The sequence below is a fragment of the Moschus berezovskii genome, chromosome 20, assembly GCF_049115385.1.
Source record: "Moschus berezovskii isolate FMDL1 chromosome 20, NW_MosBer_1.0, whole genome shotgun sequence".
NCBI lineage: Eukaryota > Metazoa > Chordata > Mammalia > Artiodactyla > Moschidae > Moschus > Moschus berezovskii.
Genome location: NC_142479.1, coordinates 63,847,123 through 63,865,224, shown reverse-complemented (window position 1 = coordinate 63,865,224; position 18,102 = coordinate 63,847,123). Strand labels below are relative to the sequence as shown.

Here is an 18,102-nt window from a genome sequence, read left to right as displayed (position 1 = left end):
TGGGGGTAAGGAGGGACATCAGTGATAACTGGGACTGGACTGGGTTGAGAGGGCTCATAATGGGATTCAACTTGACTGAAAGAAAATCCTGCCAGTGACATTTCTGAGTCTCTGAAGCCAAAGGCCACTCCGACCTGGGGAGTTCAGGGTTTACCCTGGGGGCCCCAAAGGTGCGGACATTGAGTGGCTTCTCCCAGGGCTGGAAAGGTGATTATGCTCATGGAGGGTTTGAAGTGTACATGCCGCTGCCCCAGAAACCCGTGACCCGGTGTGCTCGACCTCAGATCCCTGGAGCTGGTCCTGGGACAATGGTACCGGTCTCCCTGGTGGGGTTCGCTGAACACTTGCTGAACGGGTGCATGGAGGGATGATGGGATTGGAGGGTGCACAAGATGCTGTCTCTGAAGTGAATGGACCTCAGGAGAGTTTCTGCTGCTAGCAGCAGTGTAAAGACTGCCAGTCGTGCAGATTGCCCGTCTGTGCTGCGACAGACAAGTTGCTCCCAGGCACATGTGCAGTCCTCAGGACCACAGGACAACAGAGGCTGGGCCGTTCCAGAGGCTGCCCTGAAGAGTCTGGCTCTTGGGTGGCACATCTCTGTGGCCATGACTACATGGCTGTTATTTCAGGGAGAATTAGAGCAGAACAAACACTTGATGGAGCTCCTGGTTGGAGCAGACCCAGGGTATCAGTGGCCAGACAGGTTTGAAAGGCCATGGCCCAAGGCGGGCGGTGGGGGTGGGGACCACAATGGGCCTCTTGCACGGCTGCTCTGTGGGTTTGGGACCATCCCTTTCTGAGGACAAACTGACCTACAGCCATGCCCTGGAGGGTGGCGATGGTTGGACTGTCGGTGCCCTTGAACTCCAAGCTCCCTCTCTGTCTGCACTCGGCCATCAGCTGTGACTTCAGCTCCCAGGTTAGAATGGGACATGAGGGAGAAGTGGCACCTCCCCCAAAGGACAAGTAACGGTTTCTCTAAGTGGAGCCGCCAGCCATGCACAGCAGCTGAAGCATCACCTGGGCCTGCTGCCCCTCCTGGCTGTGTGGTCAGCCAGCCTCAGGCAGGGGTATGACTGCAGAGAAGGGGTGATGAAGTTCTCTGTGGTCTCAGCCAAGGCCAGGTAGGTGGAGGGTGAGACAGACTCTGAAGACACGAGACCCTTGGTGCCAATGTTCAGGATGGTGGCACATAAGCCCTCCTCCCCTCTCAGGCAAAAGGACAGAAAGGCACATAGGAAACCACAGAAAACGTTTGCAACCCCCTAGGCACTATGTTGGGGCCCAGAGCCCGCAACCCACCAGCATGCTCCAGAACCAGATGAGCCCCTACCCCCTTGCTCACCTCCTTATAATCCCTGGGGCATGTTCCCTGCAGTAGGGCTCCAGGGCATGGGGATGAGAGAAGCCCCATGCCTGAATCCCACCCTTAAAAAGGTCAAATTCATCTTCTTTGCCTCCACCAAAAGTTTACAAATGCAAGACTCTGGCTTTTCCTGAAATTGGAGGCCTAGCAGCTAAATCACAATAAAACACTATATGTTTCCAGGTGCTAGGGCCGGTCTCAGGGCCCCCAGTTACTGGGGTTCATGGGCACTTGCCCACTAACTCTCCATCAGGAAGGCAAGCAGCTCCTCCCCTCTAGCAGGCCAAGTGCCCATCCCCTTCAGATGCCTGATGGACCCCTGGGCCGCCAGCCAGGTTCCCCAGAGCAGGGCCTGCCACTGGCCAGCCCTCTGGCCCTCCTTACTCTACCATGGGGGCCTTCTTCACCCAGCACCGGAACCTGCCACATTTGGATCTAACAAACCTTGTCAGATCTCTTAAGAGGCGCCGCAGAGCATATGTTTATTGTCAGTATGATTTTATTTACTTTGCAGTGGGATCCATGAGAGCCGGAAGCACTGTGGGGGCTGGAGCCCCGGCGGTCAGAGTGGCCAGTCCCGAGCCTGGGGCAGCGGGCGATCGTATTTAAAAAACAAAATACAGAGAACGAATTGCTTGCCACGGACATCAGTGATTGTTTGGTAATGGTGGAAATTTCTTTAAACTTTCCCTAAGACAACAGAAACCCTGCCCTCTGACTAACCCAAGGTGCTGGAGAGAAGATGACCAAGTGACTTGATCTCTCAACCAGAAACATACTTTCCTACCTAGAAAATAAGCGCAATGTGTTTAACGGCCAGATGCCTGCAGCCTGTCTGCACGCCTGCCCTGCCCCCCAGAGGGCCAGGGACATCCCTCTCCAGTCTCTACAGCCTGAGTCAGGGGACCACAGCCCCCTCCCCGTTGCCCCGCTCGAGTAGGTTTCACAGCCCCAGGGGAGGACCCTGAGGCCTGGACCACGTCCTGATGCAGAGCCAGGCACGCTGCACACAGACACGTCTGTCGGGGCCACCAAGGTAATGGCTCCCGGTGTCTTCCCTGTGGCAGGAGTGAGGTGGCATGGGGTGAATTTCACCCAAGAGGCACAGAGGAGCCCCCCCGGCTGGGGACGCGCAGTCAGGCAGACGTGTGGAAGGGAGGGGCTTTGCTGACTCCTGAAGCAGGGCGAGCTCTTGGATTGGGAGCACGCCGCCTCTCGGCCAAGGCTGCAAGGCCAAGGTCAGTGGTCTCTTCCCTGAGTGGCAGGTGAGGTCCCCGGGACTGGGAAACCATCTTCATGACACCTTCACCTGGAGAGTCCCCGCTCTAGTCCTGTGAGGTGGGCTAATCCAGAGGCAGTGTTCCCATTCTACAGATGAGGGAACCGAGGCTCAGGGTAGGGAGGTCACGCACCTGGAAAGGGTCAGAGGCAGGATGGGAACCAGGTTCCTGACCCCTAGGTAAGCGTCTTCCTTCCACACAGCACTGCTCACCCTCTGTAGGGGAGCCCTGTCCTTAGGCTTCACAACTGTGGGGGCAGGTCCCTCTTCTGAGCCAGGGATGGCCGGGGACAGAATGCTTTCACTCGGAGGGAAGGCCTTGCAGCCCGGATTAGAAATCCAAGGCTAATCAGATCCTGAGCCATCTGGTTCCCCAGGATCTCCAGGGGAAGCGCCCAGGCTCAGGCCAGACCCACAGGCTCCCTCCCCTTGCTGTGGGTTCGTGGCACAGCTCCCAGGCCGGCCACACCCCTGCACGTGTGTGTGGGATTTCCCGGGGACACTCCGCCCCCTTCCTCTGAGGCAGGGCAGCCTCTAGGGGCCTCTGCTGGGCAGACAAACTGGAAGAGGCTTCCTTCCCTCAGCAGGGTGAACCCAGGCCCTCCTGCCACCACACAGTCTCCCTCCATGGGGGAGGAGAGGCTAAACAGAAGATGGAGGCTTCCGCAGGGCCAGGGCACAGCCTTGAGCAGATTCCCAGCCCACTTTGTGGCTGCCGCTTCCCAGCTATTTCTACCAAACAAGACTCAGACAAGAGAGCTCAGAGGGACCTCACAAAACACTGGGGAGAGCCACAGAGGCCCCCCCACCACCATTCACAGATTTTGTCCTGTTTCCTAATCAAAGGTCAGAGCTGGGGGACCTCTGCCAGCCATTTCTGCCCTCATTTCAGGACCAGCATCTTCATCCTGTCTAGCTGTCTGCCCCCAGCAGAGTTTTCTTTGACAGAAAACTCAAAGGTCCTGGATTCAAAAACCTCTGTCGTGCCTGACACTGTCCTGTCCTATCAAGACAACACAGTGCTGCTTGCTAATAGAGTCCAGACCATGGCTGCCAATGGAACTGCCCTTCCAGACTGCAGACCCTCCTCCTCTGCAGAGGTGGACTGGGCTGGAGGCGGGTCCTCCCCAGCCTGCCCATCCCTCCCTCTCTAATTGGCTCAAGAACACTGATTCCCTTGATTTGTGAGTTCCAAGTCTTCCCTGCTGGGACTTAAGTCAGAACCTTCTGGAAGAGCACACTGTTCCCCTCTGCACTTAATCAGACCCCAATCCCACCGTTTCCCCAGCTGTGCATCTCCCAACTTCCCGGGGCCCAGCTTCATCCTGCCACTGTTTCCCCTTCCTTGGGAGGGTGAACCCCACCCTGGGCTGGTGAGTCTGTGCCCCTCTGACCTTTCCTCGCCAGCACGTGGGCATCAAAGGTGCCCTCTCTTCCCGGAGGCCTCGACGACATCAGGTAACGTCAGCACAGACATTAGCAGTGGGGAAACTTATAAGTATGCATGCACATGCACGCCAGCCAATAACATTAAGTGTCATTTTTAAAAAATGGGTTAAATAAGCAGCATCGTGGAAGATGGCCGTGCCGGGCTGATTATCCCGTATTTGCACGTTCTGGTGGTGGGAAGGCTAGAAGTCTAATGACTGAATTATCACCCTAATGCCTTTTGCTGGCTGGGAATAATCCTGGGGCAACAGCTGCCGCAGGGTTTTTGGCTGGTTTCCTCTAATTGCATCCAGATTAAGGGAGCCGTATAAGGGCGGGCTTTCTCCATCCCTCCGGAGCAGTGGGACCTCACAGAGCCCATACACCCAGGTCTTCGGCTTTTTGAGGTCCTGGCTGCTCCAAGAAGCCCAGACCACACTGGGGCCCGGCCCAGCACACAGAGTGTGAGGTGGGAGCAGTGAAGGCGGGGGTGGCACTTGGTACAAGGTCTTGGGGAGCTGTGAGGATGAGGGGCTGTGGGAGCCAGGAGGTTCAGAATGAGTGCTTTCCACCCAGGACTCTTCTCCCTCCACCCCACACAGCAGCCCAAAGGCACAAGGTATCAGAAAATGTGCAGATGCACTCTGGCTACAGAGGAAGCGAGGGGAGCACTCTTTCCCTGCTTAGGCATCTCCAGTCCCTTTAGTAGAAAGTCATGCCCCTGATAAAAGGTGAGTTCCAAAACAGTATTATCTAGACCAGGATTTTGTGGCGGTAGTGGCAGACTCCCAATTCCAGCTCCCTACCAGCCGCCTGGTTCCTCACCCCTCCCTGAGTCCCCAGCCCCTAGGCATGTGACTTCTCTTACTGCAGAGGAGGGTCCACTTCCCCACCCTTAGATGCTGAGTCTGGCCATGTGACTGGCTTTGGCCAATGGGATGCTGGGCAGGGGTAGCATCTGTCAAGGCTTGGGAAGGTGCCTGCACACTTCTGATTCTGCACCTTTGCCTTGGCCAGGACTGGCTTGTGGGAAGGATGCAAGAGGCATGGAGAAGGGCCACATCTGACCTCTATACACCTCGACGTATGTGAGCATTCTGTTGGAACTCAATAGCCCAACCCAGACCAGAACTGCCCAGCTGGAGCTGCTGCCCCACAGACTCAAGGGCTAGCTAAATGCATGCTATTTGAGGCCGCCATGTTTGGGGGCTATTTGTTATGCAGCATTACTGTGGCAATGGGTAACTGATACGCCTGTTCGTGGAGATGTGGTCTCTAGAGGAGGGTCAACATAGTACCTATGTAACTCAAGCCACCTCCATAACAGATCAGGAGCCATCCTCTGGATGGAAAGGCAATCCTCTTTGCCCAGAAGCTGAGCAGATGAGAAGTCTATCCAGCCTGGACCCTGTTGCTGGACTATAATGGTTGGTACCCCAAGATCTGGGCACTGATGGGGCTCCAGGACAGTCTCCCCAAAAGGCTCTTGGACCGAGGTGTCAGCAACCTGGAAGTCCCAGTGTGAGTCTTCTGCCCACTGGAGGACATGGTCTCAGAGTAGCTGAGGAGGGAAGAGGCTGATAACTTCCTCTTTCCTGTTGATAAACAACTTTTTAAAGTGGCGCCATCCAGCAGCGTCCACTCTCAGTGAGAAAAGCCGAGGGCAGGAAGGAGCCTTGGTTGGGCTGTGCCTCTGTGATGACTCTCAGCACTTCAAGGATTTTTCTCCCCAGGACATTCAGGAGGATTCAAGGAACGATTCCAGGCTCCTTGTTCCGGTCAGTTCAAGAGGGTGGCTTCCCGTGCAAATAGCTCCAGTCCTCTATGCTGGCTGGGAGCCTTCCCATGTCCTTGTCTGTCCTCCTCTAAGCCCCAGAAGGAGCAACTGGGGAGGCTCTGGGAGTAGGGAGAGTGTGCTGGGAAGACCTGGTTCCCACACAGAAAGCAGGGGTGCCCTGAGTGACGGCTGTTGTACTGTGGTCACTCGCACATCTGACCGAGACGCTGACTTACAGAAGACCGGCGGTCACGGCAGAACACAGACCCTGCAGGGAAGTGGGAGTGTTTCTGGCACTTTCAGCTGCCTTTGTCTTGGTTGGTCAGTTCACATTGTCAGTTCCCTCAAACACTGCAGATTCCCTTCAGAGAATTTTGCGTGCACACACACACACACATACACACACACCTCGACCTATCCAACCCCAAGTTGGTCACAGTATTGGTAAAAATGGCCTCAACACTGCCGAATGTAGACGATTCTTCACCTAAGGGAGAAGAATCCAACACTTCAACAGCCCGTGCTCAGGCTCACGGGCAGCAGATTCCTTCACATGATGGAATGAGGGTCGGATGTTGAAACGGACGGTGCGAAAGCCCCCAGCCGCCTGCTCTTACACCTCTCCACCCTGAAATCGGTGGGGCCTTCTTTTCTTTTTTTTTCTGGCAGATGTCTTCACATCAGCTTTGCAGCTGTGGCTGGAGAAGCTGTGGAGTCTGTTTGATTCATTCAAAGAATGAAGCCTGATGAGGGGGTATGCCCAGCTTGCAAAAATGCCTCTGGGCCTGGATGGGACCCCCTTGTTCTGGGCTCCCCAGTGCTGTCTCTCTCCTTCTGCCTCTGTCTCAGCCTTTCCCAGTGCCTGGCAATAATACCCTTTGGTGACTGATGAAGCTGGAGGAACTCCTGGGTTGTGTTGAGATACATCAAAGGTGGGCAACACGAGAACCCAGCAAGCCTACATCTCCAGGCAGGGTGGTCATGCATCCTGGTCCCACTGTTTGGGGAGCCAACTTTTCTCTGGGCAGCTGGCAGGTTTTATTTCTGGCACTTCCGGACTCCAATTTTGTCCTTAATACGAAAAGTTTCCCTTCATGTTGCTGAAGGGCATTTTCCTTCCGTTTCTACCATCCTGTCCCCTCCACGCCCATCCCCACCCCCTCCCCCATGCTTGGGACCTGGCAGAGGTCCCCTCACCCCCTGTCCAGCTCAGGGAGCCCAACCTATCTGCGGAAACTGAAGCCTTCTCGGGGCGTCTTTGGGCCCTTCCTGCCTTCTCTGGGGGGCTTGGGGGAAGGCGTCTCCACGGTGCCCCCGTACGGGCAGCTTTCCGACCCTGGGTGCTGGCCCGTGCACTCCACGGCAGGCATGTAACCACTGTCCCACATGCCAGTCCCACACAGCTTGCACAAGTCGTGCAGGCTACAGGGGATCCGCGGCAAGAGGCGAAACTGGTACAGCAAACTCCTCGCCTGCAAACAAAAGGACAGTGGTGATGAGGTACAGTGGGCAGCTAGTGATCCAAGAGCAACAACAGTCAGCACCTGAGGGTGCTCCTTGTGCCAGGTCAGGGCGAGGGCTCTGCCTGCCTCATCCCTTTCGACACCCTGATCCAGCTGAAGGCAGGGGCTATAAAGTTTCACAAGCTGTGCTCCCATGAGGCTCGACCCAAAGATGGCTCCCCCAACAGCCTTCATATGGAAGGTGAGTGAATAGGGCAGCCAAAGTGGAATAGGGCCCCCCGTCCCTCCCTGGCTCAGCCTGGCCCCATGGCTCCACCTCTTTGCCCTGCAGGACTTCTTCAAGCCCTCTTCCTGCCCACTCCACCCCTGACCCCAGGCCCTCCTCGCTGCCCCTGGAAAACACCAGAAAGCTTTAAGCAGTGTCTCCAGCTGGAACCTGGGAAGTAGGGAGGTGGCAAAGGCCCCATTTATCCCACTAACCTTGGATGAAAGGTTGGCTACCTCCCCTCCCTAAGCCTCCTGCTTAGTTTTCCCACCTCTGGGATATGAGTGAGGTGCCTCACAGTGGAGGACCTGTCTGTCAAAATGGGTAATCTGTTCCTTCCATGAGGAGAAGGGCCTCTTTTGTCAGCCTGATGGGTGCCCTGAGCAGCTGCCAGACATTCTGACCTTGGTGGGGAGCTCCCAGGATGGAGGGTGGGGGCGGGGCTCTGCATGTGGGCAGGAATTTACAAATGTTGGGGGTGGAGCTTATAAGGGGGCCTGTAAGGGTGGAGCTCTGGAAGCAGAGGTGGGGCTCTCTACAAGGCTGGGCAGGGCTGCGTGTGGAGGGGCCACACTCACCTTCCTGAGAACAAGCTCCCCATTCATGTGCATGGCCAGGTTTCCAAAGTGCAGAAGCATCTGGTCGGTGGCCAGCTGCTGCTCAATGACATCATCCCCGTAGATGGCCACGATGGCCACGCAGATGAAAAGGTGGAAGTAATCTGTCTGGGGGGTAGAGAGTGGGTTCAGATAAGGCCCCTGACCCAGCCCCGGGTCCTGACTGCCGGTAGAGGCGACAAGCAGAGCTATGGGGTCAGGGGCTCCTAGGTGAGGCCGTCTGGGTTTGTGTGGCCCTGGGCAAGCCCAGCAGCCGCCTCAGTTTCCCCACCTGCAAATGGGCCAGTGTCCTCACCTACATCCAAAGACTGCTGTGACACGCAAAAGGGCGATGCTGGGGCTGGTCACCGACAGGCTGCTGGTCCCTTCTGGGGAGTCCTCTAGGAGCCTCTCCAGCACATGGGCAAAGAACATGCTCCTCCGAAGCCTGGCTACTACCCATTCTGGGGTCTTGAGAGACTGGGTCAGAACCCTACTCCAGTGGGTGGTGGGACATGCTATCAAGGAAGATGAACTTTCCGGCAGCCACCCACTGGTCATCGTGCTTCTGCCTTGAGGCCAAATGTCCCAACTTGTGCCCCAGAGATGACTCTTAGGTTTGTTGGTAAGAAAAGTGGGGAGGAGAGCCTCAGAGCCAAGCACAGCAGCTCCCCATAGTTCCCTACAACGAGCCCACCCTCTTTAACCAGATTTCAGGCCCCATCGAGGACTCTGCTGCCTTCCCTGGAGGCTGCCTCACACTTTGCTACCCAGCAAGGCCGGGCCTGCAGCAGGATGCTGGCGCTTGGTCCTCACGGGGTACATCCTGTGTGCTCTCCGGCCCGGATGCGCGGAGGGCACACCGCCTTTGAGTCACATTAGCTCCCGGGGGCAAAGGAAGGACACGGACCACCAGGAAGCCTGTGTTTAGTCTCCTGACGTCGGCCACCCAACCAGACAGAGCCCTGTTCCTTCCCAAGCAGGGCCAGGCAGAGCCTTGGATGCGCGGGCAGAGGTTACGGGCAGCAAACACCCCCACATCCCACCCACTCTACAAAGGCCATTCCCAGACTGCCCAGCCCCTTCCTCTGAATTGGATAATCCGGAATGGTCTTGCTGCGGCTCAGAACGGTCCTTCTGCAGCTATTTGAATTGCAGCTGGGGCTGGTGGGGTGGGGTCAGGGGGACAGCGGAGGAGTTCCAGGAAGGTTCATGTCCAGCTCCTCTGGGAGAGGATTACGGGGAAGGAAAGATAGGGCACATTCTAAAGGGGGCTGGACGGCAGTACCGGACTAACTCCAGTTCGCTGGACCAGGCCCAGGGCGGCCCATCCCCCGAGGGCAAACTGGAAGTGTAATAAATGAAGAAAACAGAGCCTTTCACACTCCGGGGACACTTTAAAGTTAAACCAGCTGGTAGTGACCGCCCCCACCTCCCACCAGAGCTCACTCTAATGAATTAGCCTACCCCGACTACCCCCATCCTACTATCCCCCCGCCTCAACCTCCTGCCACTAATTTGATCAAGGGGTGGGGCCAAATGAGGCTAAATTTAGCCTGAGAAATGGCCCCATCTGTTGGGTGATGCTCTGGGTTCACATGTAACATTAGCCTAAATGTGATGTCCCGAAGGTGGCAAATTTGCTGCTAGAAAACAGGCAGTGAGGCTTTGTGCAAAACGGACACACTTTTTTTTTTCTTTTAAATGTGATTCAGTGTTTTGGACCATCTTTGCCAGTGATTCCTAGATTCCACCCTGCAGTACACACGGAGCAGGCTAATCCACACAGCCCAGACGTGGGCCGGGAGGGAGCAGGAGAGGAGGTGGGCGAGGATGGATGAATACAGAACAGCCCGTGGCACCGGCAGCAGGCTTCTTCAGATTCACTTCTATCAGACACAATCCTTCTTCGACACTTGTAAGGAGGGCAGACGCTGATGCACATTTCTGAGGGCTGGTGGGCGTGCGCATCTATCAGCAAGGTTTGTCTAATCCAAGCTGCGCCAGCTGCTGTAGGAAGGATGGAGGCCGCTCTTGCAGAAATGGTCCTGGCCACCTCTCGGATGCGTCAATACTATTTTTTTTTTTTTTTAAGGCTGATGGATTCAGAGAGACTTGCCTATCCTTTAACATGGCCTGCTTGTTGCTAATTTGGGCGTTAAAGCCGTGTGACAGGGCCAGTGCGAGGCTCTCAGGGGAATTTGTTGAGGAGATGCTGATAACGAAGGACGGCAAGGGGAAATCACGTCCCTGCGAGGCAACAGTGAGCGGGGCCTGGGCTCTCAGAGGGGCTGGCAGGGAAGCAGGATCTTGGGGCCCTTTCCCTGAGCCATCTCGAGGAGGGCAGGCGGGCGGGCACTGGGTCCGGCATGTGGGCATCAGCGTCCTGTTTGGTCCCGCAATGTCTTTCACACTGATTGGTTGTGACAGGAGCGTGCTCAGCCCCAGAACGTGGTAATGAGCGCAGTCAGTGGGCAATTTGCATCGATTTCAGTTACTTGGGAGGCGAGTTGCAGGTCGGAGGCTGGCCACGTGGGACTAGAAGGCAGTCGCCGTGTGAGGGGCTGAATGTGGCCTGTGAGGGGCCAGGGATGGTGGAGCAAGGGCACCCCAGAGGAGGTGCCCGGTTATGCGGGCACCCTGCCCTTGTCGTACGTCAGGTGCGGGACCACTGTCCCAGCCCCCAGCCCTGGGCGCCCCGCCTGGCTCACCTGGTAGTGGGCCCAGCAGGCCTCCCAGATCCGCAGCGCCTCAGCCTCAGGAAACTCCCGCTTGAAGCACAGCAGGAGCCAGCGGTGGCAGAAGAGCATTTGCAAGCCGTCCTCGCCCAGCGAGACCAGGTGCTGGTAGAAGCGTACGTGGGTCAGCCGCAGCAGCTCCCGCAGGTACAGCTGGGGGCAAGGCCAAGAGGAATGGGCCCCCCAGCCCCGAGCAGGCCTGCCTGCCTGGCCCAGAAGCCCCCTCCCACCAAGGCCCTTCCTTGTCGGGCCCCCCCAAACCATCAGAGCAGGTATGCCACCCGTGAGGTCTCTCTCTGCTTCATGGGTCTGCACCCACTTATTCTGTTCTGTCACTGGAAGTCCGACTCACATCTGTCTTGGTCAGTTTAGCCCAGATTTCGGACTGTTCTGGAGGCTGTGGCAAGGGACAGCAAGAGCAACCTGCTGTGGCCCAGGAGGCGGGTGGCAGATCTGAGACTAGGAAGACCCCTGGCTCTCAGGCACCACATGGGCTGTTTCTGACGCCCCCTCCTTCCTGAGATGTCGAGCAAAGCATCCTTTTGCCAACGCCCCCTCCCCCGCACCCACTCAACCACCTTCCGCTCCAATCACCTAGATTCATCATCTCCCATAGCTGATTCAGAGCAGAGAGGGGGTGTTTCTGAACCCCAAGAGGCTCTATTCCTGCGCTTCAGGTCACCACCCAGTGACGTGGGACCAGATTAAGGCTATTTCTGGCAGCACCCGGCTTGGGCTGCTGACTTCACCAGCACCGTTGTAAAATCGATCTCCAGCAGCTAACGAGTCACGGGGCCATGTGCTGTGGAGCCGTCAGTGGCGAATCACGTCAGAGCCCGTAATTGCCTCCCCAGGTACCGTGGAAACCTGACATCACAGAGCCAACACAGAGAGCGGGGAACGGGCAGGCTCGGCTGAGATCGCAGCCGGGGGATCCTGCGGGGGGGTGGGTGGGGGTGGGGTCTTGGTGACTCACAGGCCCCTTCCCACACAAACAGCCCATTGTTCCTACTTGAGACAGCCACTGGGGTGGCACGGAAACTGACTCTGAGGATCCTTCCAGACTGGCCAGTTTCTTCACCCAGTGGCCCACAGCAGGGTCAGCAAGTCCACGCAAGCAGCTGACCCCCTTCCTCCCTCCCTCATGGATGCCCCCCACCCCTGCTCTGGTGCCCCTTACCTTCCCCTTACATCCCCATCTCCCTGCTCCCGGCTCCCTCTCCTCCAATCCCCCTGCCATGTCCTTCTCTCCCATCCACAGTCTTCACCAGCTTCCAACGGCTAGTCAACAGGAGTGCTCCTTGGTCTGGCGTTCGAGGCCCTCCATTCAGCTCGAGCCTCACTGCATGTGAGCCGCCAACCTGACCGGGCCACTCAGTGTCACTGCCCTAAAAGGCCTGCTCAGCCAAGTCCTGGCAGGTCTGGCAACATTCAGGGCCAGACCCCGTGTGCCGTGGGTTCAGCCTGGCCCAGGAGACGCTGGGACTCCTGTGCTGGTTCCCTGTCTATCACCAGAGCTCTTTTTGTATCACTGCCCAGCACACCCAGCATCCTGCCCTTGCATTATCACTTCCAGGCTGAGAATCTCTCAGACTGGGGACCTGAGACCATGTCCCAGTGCCAGCAGCACCTGCCAGGCGACTGGAGTACACAAGGAAGGGAAGAGTGCGCACTCCTGGCCCCACCGCACCCAGTTTTGCCTCCTCACTCCCAATTTTCAGTGCTGCCTGGTCTGTGTAGGTTAGCAGGGGGTGGGAGGAGAGCTGCCTGGGCACAACAGGCCTGCTTCCCTCAGGGTGGGGTTGTGATGACTATCCACTGGGCCTCCCCCTCCCATTCCCATCCCTCGGAACCCTGGCTGTGTCCCCTGTGGGGGACCCAGATGCACTGAGAACACATTATATAAAGCACAGGGCCAGGTGTGATAGTGACCCTTCCCCCCAGGGAACCTGGGTTAGGATGCCACATGCAGGGAGGAGGGAGGCCACATGAGGAGCCTCTGGACTGCAGGAGTGTGAGGTGAGGATGGCAGCATGTGTCCTGGGACCTGGGAACAGCGTGTATCCCTCCTGGGGGAGCTGGTCCTAGTCCACGGGCCCAGGGCTAAGCCCCCCACAGTCCATCAGCAAGGCCCACCTTGGCTTTCCCGCTGCTTGGCGACCCACAGCAGCCAAGCCACACACATCTGAGAGCCTCACCAGCTGTTTCTCCATGTCCTCGTCCCGAGGGGAGCTGACAAAGATTGTGTTCTGCATAAGACCCACAAAGCACCAGAAGGTGTCCGACTCATCCAGGACCTCGGCCAGGATGGGGGCCACCAGGTCCGACATGCCCTGGGAGTAGCCGATGGCTGGGTTGTACACCGCATAGTTCAGCAGGATCCTCCTGGAGATGCAGTGCAGAGAGCAGGGAGGTCAGTGGAGGGTGGCCATAACATAGTGGTGTGTTGTCCAGGCCAGTAGAACCCCAGGCTGGACACTCTGGGCTCTCCAGGACCCTATGCTTCACCTTGATCTTAGAGGAAGGAGAGCAGCTCCCAGGATCATCTCCAGAGCTTGGGGAAAGGTAAGGGCCTGCACTTAGGCACTCACAAGCCCCAATCCTCTAGAGCAGAGCAAGAAAGAATGTGGGTCTGATTTTCTTAATGGTTGACTGCCTGTGACAAAGGGTGGGCTGGCAGGGACTTTTTTTATGGGCTGCTAATTTTGTGCAATTATTTGCCAGGAGGCAACAGAATGTCAGAGATGCCAGCCTCAGCCCCTGTGTGGCTTGATCTCCCAGAGGACCACCCAATGGGAGAGGGAGTCACTCGGGGTGGGGGGGACGGGTTCACAGCTGGTGTGGGCCAAGCAAGGTTAGGCTTGGTGGATGCCCAGAGGGCGGGGCCTTTGCTAGTACCTTTGGGAGGGGCTTCCAGGCCTTCCCCGGGTCACTAGGACAATAAGGGGCCCATTGACATTGCCTGAAATAGCTAAGGACTCTGATTCTGGGGCACTGAACCTAGAAGAAAGATCCTTGACCCCTGCAGAAGCTTCTGCGGCTGGTCCACTTCCCAGAGTGTCAGCTGAGACCTGAAGGGTGAGGTGAGGCTCCGGGGCGGCAGATGGGAGTGAAACCCAGTTGGGAAGGAACCCTGCTGGCCAGGGAGGCAGTACCTCATGCTCTCCACGTTGGGATTGCCTTCGCCTCGGAAGAACTGGTTACTCCGATCGGTCCGAACCACATCCTTGTCCACGGTGAACTGCACATTCCGCCAGAAATCTCTGTGCTCTTCAGGGGTCATGGAGAGCCTGGCACGGAGCAGAGAGCCCGCTGGGAGGTCAGCAAGCGTCCCACCCGCTCCAGGCCGCCAGGGGCGCCCCTTCCCGCCCTGCTCGAAGATGGGAACTGGGGTCGGTGGCCAACCCTCCAGCTGCCACTGACTCCGGGCAGGGTAGTGGCGCTGTGCACAAGGCTTTCCCAAATTAAGTCGGTCTCACCGGTCCCAGCATCCGGGGCAGAGCTCACCGAAACTACAGGGTCAGGGAGGCCCAACAGACCTCAGCAACCCCAGTTTCCAGCTGCCCTCCCCTCGACCCCCGCCCTGCTACCACCCTGGCGTTCAGTGGTGGGATGTCAGCGCCTCGTTAAGTATGTTTAAAAAGAATTCTGAAACCTTGACATGCGAGCTAAAGAGAGCCAGTCCCGGGGCCGGGCGCGGGGGTAATGACTGCACTTATCCAGACCCATCGCTCACGGTCCTGGGAGACCCATTTTCCAAGGAAACTATGGGTCACGGAACATATTATCAATGCTGAATTGCACCTCAAATTGCCTTTCCAAATGGCATTTCCCTCCGCGGCTCCGGGGAGGGGGGCGGGGGTTTCCCCTCCGCGGCTCGCGGGGGCCCCGGTCGGGCGCCGCGGTCACCTTTTCTGCTGGATCTCGGCGTATTCCTTTCTCTTCTGCACCCGCAGCGCCTCCCTTTCCTCCGACGTCGACTCGTGGCTGTAATAACGCAGCAGGAAGGGCCAGACCTCCCCTCGGATTGACACATCAATGCCGCCGAAGAAAATGGCCTGGAAGAAGCGGCAAAAGTTGGGGAGGGGCCAAAGCAGGACCGCTCAAAGCACCCCCAAATCCCCGGAGATCTGTGTTTTGGTGGCTTTGCTGCGCCTTCTTGACAACTGATGCCTTGATTCAGATCGCTGCAATTTGCACATGTTTAGAAGGGGAAAGTGCCGGCCCCCCATTCCCATACAGGACACAAACCAGGCTCATTTCAATGTCAATGCCCCCCCCTGGTGCGGCGCTCAGATTAACCTGTCGTTCTCACGTCAGGGCCTTAATCCCGGTTTTGGAATCGCGGGCGCGGGCTGCGAGCTCTTCTATACACGCTGTCGCGGGGTACCCCGAACCCGCTCCGGAGGTTGCTTTTTCATCGCAGCGGCTTTGATCGCTCTATCGGGCGCGTTCACACAGCCGCTGGCGTCAGCGGACGGACCGCCGCCCCCAACCCCGCCCCCGAAACCCGGCCGGAGGCAGCGGCCCGTGGGCCGGCCCCGATCCCTGGCCTCGAAGCCGCCGGGCCCGCGGGCGCGCCGGGCCTCACCTTGCGGAGCTTGTACTCCTCTTCCACTTGCCCCAGCGCATTCAGGTGGCGGAGCCAGGCCGCCACGTCCAGCCGTCGGTACATGCTCTCCTCGGGGTGCGTCTCGGAAGACGGCAGTTTGGGACGCCGGATGGAGAACTGCATACACGTCTTTTCGTCGGCGACCTGCTGGACGCGAGGACCGTCGGGGCGGGGGTGTGAATCAGTGGCTCAGACGCTCGGCTTTCGAAGACAGCCCGCGCTCTTCGCGGGATGTAAACGCCTCCCCCCCCCCGTCCCTTCTTCTGAAAAGCGGGGGACGCCTCTCCCCCGCATACAAACCCCTAAATGGCAAGTGTAATTAGACGCAATTAAAATGAAAATACCGTCCGCTTACCATGGTCCCCCTTCGCGCTCCCGGCTCCCGGCCCACTCCCACCGACCGCCTCTCCCCCCCGACTCTCCCTCCGGCCCCGCCGCAAAGACGGAATTAATGCCTGGGACGGCCAACTTCCCTCTGCCGGGAGGGCCTGCAATAAATTACATGTGATTGGCCACATACAAAGGGATGGCTGTTCTGCGAGCGGGGAGCCCGCCTGTCAGGTTGTCTCCACGGGCAGTCACGGATCCAGGGCAAAACTGCAGCTGACATTTAATTCAAAAATCAAAGGTTGTTCAATGTAGGGGGAAAAAAAAGCCATGCTACTGTAATAAGGGAAGCCAGCAGGAGGCTCTGTGGGAAGGAAAGGAATTTTAAAGTCAGCCCGTTTCTAATAAGCACATACACTATCTTAAACAGATAATTAAAGAGCTCTTATTACATTTGTATGTAGATTGAGGAAAATATGGCAGGAAGCCTTGTCAAAACATGATTTTTCAAGTGCGGAGTACTGCCTTTCCCAGAAGCCTGGGCACATGTTTTAAACCCCAAGCTGCTGCTCTGTTGGCCCCTAGAGGCCACAGGTCACACCCTTGAGGCCTGGGACTCCAAGGGAGAGAGTGGGTGTTCTGATCCTGGCTGGAAGGGAGGCAGGAAGGGAGGGGAGCGGACGGGTGGGTCTCAGTCGCCAGATGCCTCCGGGGTGGGGACAGGGCCTCCTCATGGGGGGTGGGCAGCACGCATTCCTCCCTCCCTAGCTACCTGGTCTTTGAGGTGGGTCTCCGCGCAGTATTTCCACTGCTGAAGCACGTCAGGCAGCTTGTCCAGGCCACCGTGGTGGAAGTGGAACACCTTGTACTGGCTTTCCCGACTGGCGACAACCAGCTGGCCACTAGTGCAGGCCTCATCGCTGAGCGGACATGGGAAGGGGGGAAGAGAACAGACCCATGAATATGTAAACATGGGTTTTTATTTCCAAGTATAATCAGAGGCCGCTATCACCCGACCTCAGAGGCAGGAAACAGAAAGTCTCCCAGGAGTTTGGCTGCTGGCAGGAAACAGACAGAATTATGCCCACACAGAAGCCATCACCCTCTTTGCTGAAGAAGGAAAAGCAGCTCCCTCCTAGGGAGGCCCCAGGTGGGACTGTCCTCGCCCCCAGAAGATCTGCCAGAGCAGCGTTTAGTCCCCTCCCCTGCCGGCCAGGTCATATCCTCCCTTCTGTCCTGGATATCATGGAGATATCATGATATCATATCATCCATCTCCTAGGGGTGGATGCCCTCACATGGAATCAGATTTGGAACCCAGATGGGTGGGCACTAAGGGACTCCCCTCCAGTGGGCTTTCCATCGAGCACAGAAGTCACTCTGGGAAAATCCTACAGAGAAATTCACTATTTATGCCTCAGGGCCATCGCCTGACCTTGACTGCCCTTCCCTGAAAGGCGGGATGGGGCTCTGGGTCTGGGAACTCCCCCAGAGACACAACTGCTTCTTTGAAGCACTTGTCTTTGGCTGGTGCTGTCCTGCAGCTTTCAGGAAGAGAGACTTGAGGTGGCTGTTGGGCGGGGAACTGAAAGGGATGGTCCTCCATCATGAAGGAAATGGTGCCTCCCTCTAGAAAGCCATAGGCTGTCCTGAGCATGCACAGAGCAGTTGGGCCTCTGACTGGGTGACTGGGAGCTGTCTGCAGCCACTGCTGTCTGTGTAGCCCGGTTTGTCATCCTCCCCCAAACCAGAGCTGCAAGCAACAGCTGCTACCATCACACTGAAGGTAGAGGAAAGAGTTTGGGAGCTACCTAGACCCGGCTCCCGCGGGGCAGCCATCATGGGGCACTGCCGAGAGGGCACTAGTGATGCTGGGAAGCAGACGGTTGGGAATGTCAGGCTCCTAGACCCAAGCACGGCCCCCCAGGGCCCCGGCGGTGCATGGGCAGCTTCCAGGACATGGCCAAAAGGGCCTCACCTGAAGAAGAGACGGAGGGAGCGCATCTGGCCCAAATCCACTCGGAACACGCCGCAGATCTGCTCCAGGGCGCCAGCCCTCTGCGGCTCGTCCCAGCGCGGGGGCTGCAGGAGGCCACTGCCATCCGGGAACTGAAGGTGGGCATCCACGCTGGAGGGGGAGCTGGTGGAGCAAGTCATGTGAGGGCCACACATGTCTGTCACGCGGTCATGGGGGGAAGGGCAGGGAGGGCTAGGGGAAACCGTTTAAACATGTGTGTCTGCTCAGAGACAT

At 57.6% G+C, this 18,102-nt stretch overlaps 1 protein-coding gene across 5 annotated transcripts in view; it reads right to left on the bottom strand.

Moving 5' to 3' along the window:
* Nucleotides 1-1,845: 1,845 nt before the first annotated feature.
* The window catches only part of TBC1D16 (TBC1 domain family member 16), an 88,933-nt gene continuing 72,676 nt past the window's right edge, over nt 1,846-18,102 (bottom strand). For 2 of the 5 annotated variants that reach the window (XM_055408411.2, XM_055408412.2), the window contains exons 4-12: nt 17,830-17,991; nt 16,624-16,771; nt 15,504-15,671; nt 14,822-14,970; nt 14,068-14,202; nt 13,111-13,297; nt 10,886-11,065; nt 8,157-8,303; nt 1,846-7,322 (exon numbers count right to left, since the gene is read on the bottom strand). In XM_055408411.2, the coding sequence (XP_055264386.2) occupies nt 7,074-7,322; nt 8,157-8,303; nt 10,886-11,065; nt 13,111-13,297; nt 14,068-14,202; nt 14,822-14,970; nt 15,504-15,671; nt 16,624-16,771; nt 17,830-17,991 (1,525 nt within the window). In that variant the 3' untranslated portion in view covers nt 1,846-7,073. The remainder of the gene's footprint in view (nt 7,323-8,156; nt 8,304-10,885; nt 11,066-13,110; nt 13,298-14,067; nt 14,203-14,821; nt 14,971-15,503; nt 15,672-16,623; nt 16,772-17,829; nt 17,992-18,102) is intronic. The other 3 variants (XM_055408414.2, XM_055408413.2, XM_055408416.2) reach the window with 3 other exon arrangements.